The following is a 4628-nucleotide window of genomic DNA, read 5'->3' on the forward strand; positions in this document are numbered from 1 at the left end:
CCCGGCCGCGACGAGTGTATCGACCCGGAGCAACGAAAAAAAAGCATGACTAAATCATTTCATTATTTTGTAATTAGGGTCAGTCGGGGTAAACCGTGTTCGCACAGGCCATTCGTTAGTAATGCGAGCTCATGCGCTGCCGTGCCCTACCGTGCCCCGCCATGCCCTGCCGTGCCCTGCCGTGCCTGAGGGCCGTGCTCCCTCTGATCGACCGATACCACACCATTGCGGCTGTGAGCAGTTAGAGCCCCATGCAGCAATGACTTTCTCGGCCGTTATTAACTCAGCCTCGCCTGTGTTCGACCATTTCACACGTGGACCGCACGCCCAGTAAGCACATGCCCGCCAGGAAGAGGCGGGGTGGGGCGGGGCGGAGCACGTCGCTGCACGCCGCTGCACGCCCCTGCACGCCCCTGCACGCCCCTGCACGCCCCTGCACGCCTCGCTCCAGGGCACGCTAGGAGGAGCACGCCCGTCCTTGAACTCGGCCCAACTCCGTGCCACTCACCTCGTCCGTCTATCCCTCTCCTGTCCCTGTCTCTCTCGGTCTCTACCTCTCTCTCTCTGTCTCTCCCTGTCTATCTGCTCTATCTCTCGCTGTCTTGCACTATGTCTCTCGTACTTTGGCTTTGAATAATAAGCTATTGGGTCAGGGAGCGCGTTGCGGCCATTGTAAACCTCGCTACATAAACCTCGCACTGCCCTCGTGACAGATGTTGTTATATCGAATGCGCGGCCCGTGAGTGATTTTCAGGCTACCTTTGCCAACTTGTTAGCGCCGTGCCTTTTCAGCGGCCGTTCACCGGGAGCAGCATTGGCTGCGCCGCTCTGCTGCTGTGCTGCTGCTGTGCTGTGCCACTTCATGCGTCACGTCCCCCCTCTGTACTTTTTTTTGTTGAACCTTTTTTTTCTAGCGTGTTTTATTGTGTTTCCGCGAGCGGGCGGAAGGGAAGCATAATAATGTCGTCCATGTGTCAGGAGGGCTACCGCCGGATGCTGACCCTCCCCGTGCTGTTTCCCTGTTGCAGATGCGCCGGTATGGCCGCGCCTGACGGCCAGGTGGTGTGCGCCACCGCGCGATGGGCGCCCGGGGGCCGGCCCCTCGGCGAGGTGGTGCGCGGCGGCGCGCCGCTGCCGGCCGTGCTGCGCATCGTGCGCGGCTCGTGCGGCGGGCTGGGCGTGCCCTCGCTGCCGCACCCGAGCCTGCAGCCCACCGTCATGCTGGTGTCGGCGGGCCGGCGCAGGCAGATCATCGCGCAGGCCGTCAAGCTGCGGCCGGGGCGCGGGCCCGTGGCCGTCGGGCCGCGCCTGTCCATCCCGGAGACGTACGCGGGCTGGTTCGAGCTGCTGAGCGAGGAGGGCCGCGCGGGACGCTGCGTCGAGTCGGTGGCCGAGCTCAGCCGCCGGCCGTGCCCCTGCCTCGTCCGTGAGCCCCTGCGCGCCATCCTGGCCAAGGAGGCCGTCAAGGGCGACTCTGATGAGGCGTCAGGGTCCGCGGTCCAGGCGGCGGACTCTTCCCGCACCCTGGCCGTTGGCGAGACCATCTCCCCCGGGGAGGAGGTAAGTAGCGCGGTAGCGCGGTGGCCGCGCGAGCTGCTCGGCGGGCTGTTTCCGAACTGTGTCTGACCCTGTGCTGCCCCCAGGTGTCGCTGCCTGGCGGCTCCAACCACCCCCGCGGCCGCTACCTCACGTGCTGCACGAGCCGCGGCGACACGGTGCTGCTGTCGCTGGAGCAGCGCGGCCGCTTCTCGCCGCTCGCCAAGGAGCACAACATATCCGGCGCGCACTCGGCGCGCACGCTGCTCGCCAAGCGGCTGCCCCTCACCGTCCGGCTGCTGCACGGGCCGCCGCCCCGCCCCGCGCGCCCCCTCACCCGCCCCCGCAAGGCCGCCAACCTGGGCCACTTCACCCCGGACCTGCCGCTGCGGCTGCTGGCCGCGTACGAGGAGGAACAGGTGAGAGCCGCTCGGGGATACCCCGCGCCGCGGCGCCGCGGTGTCACCCCGCGCTCTCCGCCGCTACCCCGCGCTATACAACGTGCTTCTCTGCCCGCAGGTGTTCGCGTACCCACTGCAGAAGGAGAACGCCAGCCTGGTGGCCGTGCCGCTATCCGCCTCCCTGAAGGTGCTCCGGACTCGCAACGACGATGTGCTCCGATCTCTACCCGAGTTCGCACGCGTAGCGGAGAAGTGCACGCGACTGCTGGCCGAGGTCCAGGACCGCATACACGTCATCGACGCCAAGGCATCGCCGTCGCCGTCCTCCCCCGCGGTCGGGCCGGCCTCTGACGGCAAGACGTGGAGGGGCGTGCCGTTCCTGCGGCGGTCGGCGAGCAGCGACGCGGCCAACCTGCTCGCCTCGCCGAGGCCGCACCAGGACGAGAACCGTGCGCCGGGAACGCTGGCCACGGCCTCGTCCTCTCCCAGGCTGTCGGCCTCGGCCGCCGTCACCCCGGACGAGTACGACGAGATCGACCAGATCTACGACTACGTCCGCGGCTTCGCCCCTCTGCCAAAGAGCATCGCGGCCCCGGTGCGGAGCACCTCCCCGCCGTCCCCCACCAGTCCGCCGGCCTCGTCGCCGCGAGGCTCTCCCCCGGGGGCGGCTGTGTCCGGGAGGATATCTTCCGGGGCACCAACACCAACGAAGCCGGAGCCACCACCGATCGAGACCATTCCCTCGAAAAAGGTATCCTGTTACAGGATTGTGGTGGGGCTCGCCGCCTAATGCAGCAATGATACTGTACCGCCATGCAGACGTGCGAGCGGGTTGCCTATCCTCTCTTCACCGGGCGTCTCGAGACTCCGAACTGATAGGCAACCCGCCAACACGTCTGCGAAACCCATTTCCTTCCTAACGTCAGTGTTCTTGCAGGTGAGCAGCGCCGGAAAGGTACATGGACACGCGCTCAACGGCGGGCTCAGTCAGGGACAGCTGCTGCTCCACCCGCACCACCCTCACCACCACCTCCACCAGCACCACCACGTCCCGCCCGCCGTGGTGGCGGCCGGCGTGCCGCAGAAGGCGGAGAAGCGCAGCAGACACAAGGAGAGCAAGGGGACGCGCCTCTACCTCAAGCACCTGCCGTCCAACGGCGTCGCGCCCACCGGCCTCGGCCACAGCGCGGCGCGCTACAAGTCGCTCAACAACATTCACGGTGCCATGGACCTGGAGACGGCGGGCGCCGCTGGGGTCATCGTCGCGTCCCCGACACCCCCGCCGGCGCAGGGTCCCGCGGTGGCCGGGGCGGCCGTCGGCACCCTGGACTCGTCCCACTCGGGCGGCAGGACGTCCGGGGACTCCGGGCCCGGCAACAAGCTCCCGGAGAAGCGGTCTCGGAAGCTCTCTCGGCCGAGGTGAGTAACAGTTATACCAACGCCAATGTTGGTGTGCAGGTTTTCGGTCCGACCAGCCGGCCCCAAACATCCCCGGCTCGGCTCTGGCATACTAACCACAGGCTGTTTCTCACCCGCAGGTCGCTGACGAACCTCGTGTGGGAGATGCGCGGGGGCGCACCGCCGGTGGCGCCGCTGGAGGCGCACCGCGGCCGCCTCAGCCTCACGGGCCACAAGCGACTCGGCACCCTGTACCTCTGAGTTGCGGCCCCGCCTCAGTCAACGCCACGGCCCCCGTTACTCGCATGTTGATGTCCCCTGCCCGGCTGTTGGGCGTTATGTAAATGATGCTGTTGTTGATGTTTGTTGTTTACTGCTATTTTGTTGTGTACTGGAGAGGTATCATTGTGGTCTGTTTTTTAAAAGACTTGCTGCCTATAGCCTTAACATAAGGATATCTCTTGTCATCGCACAAGTTACCTAAGTCAAAAGTGGTTTGTCGTGATGTGGATTTCAGTGGTCTCTCTCCCCCTTTTCCAATTTTAGTAGTAGGTGCCTTTGATAAAGGACAATGTGATGTGTGTTGATTATTTTACTATAGCTAGTATTCCAGATTTTGAGCATATATGTCAGTGTGCAAAAATGCATAGCTAATTACTCTTTAAAAATTCCATCATTCTAGATTCATTATATTCTGCACCTGATGAATTTTTATCTATTCGCCTTTTGCCTTAAAAGAAAAAAGTTAAATAAAAATTCTAATTGGGAAAATACCTCAATTTATGAGAAATGTTGATCAGAGAAGTACTTGACATCAGTTTAAAAAACAAAACAAAAAACTTGTTATTTCATGGATTTGTCTCCAAAAATTTGATCATATTCTCTAGTAGAATAAATTGTTACCATACCAAGTTATTTGATAGTTAATATTTTAGGCATGTCATAATTGTGCTGTAAGAATAAGACAAAAAATTCTGTAAATATTACCAAGCTGTTACAACTTCGTTGGCTGTTTGTTTTCTTTCATACTGCTATTTGAGGCTTAACATTGTAGATGTTGTTGTGTTGTGATGTATTATTCAAGAGACGTTGGAGGACTGTTATTCTTATGAGATGTCAGTGAAAGAGCGGTGTAATGCTCAGATTCAGCTCCAGTCATAGTCTATAATGGTAGTGTCAACTCTATATGCCAAGAAGTGCCTCTTAGGTTAGCCATACGATGCCATGCTTTGTCATAAAGTAGTTCATTGTTCATGTCAGTTTCCTAACAATAATTAAAAGTTTAAATGCAAA

At 60.2% G+C, this 4628-nt stretch overlaps 1 protein-coding gene across 1 annotated transcript; it reads left to right on the forward strand.

The window, feature by feature from the left end:
• The first annotated feature begins 617 nt into the window (after positions 1 to 617).
• On the forward strand, positions 618 to 4628 carry LOC113210320 (uncharacterized). Its single transcript, XM_052267871.1, has 5 exons — positions 618 to 1560; positions 1644 to 1955; positions 2056 to 2688; positions 2875 to 3356; positions 3476 to 4628. Exons 1-5 carry the CDS (start codon positions 961 to 963, stop codon positions 3594 to 3596), a joined length of 2148 nt encoding a protein of 715 aa, XP_052123831.1. The 5' UTR covers positions 618 to 960; the 3' UTR covers positions 3597 to 4628.

Source organism: Frankliniella occidentalis, unplaced genomic scaffold (genome assembly GCF_000697945.3).
Source record: "Frankliniella occidentalis isolate FOCC.00 unplaced genomic scaffold, Focc_3.1 Scaffold60, whole genome shotgun sequence".
NCBI classification, from domain to species: domain Eukaryota; kingdom Metazoa; phylum Arthropoda; class Insecta; order Thysanoptera; family Thripidae; genus Frankliniella; species Frankliniella occidentalis.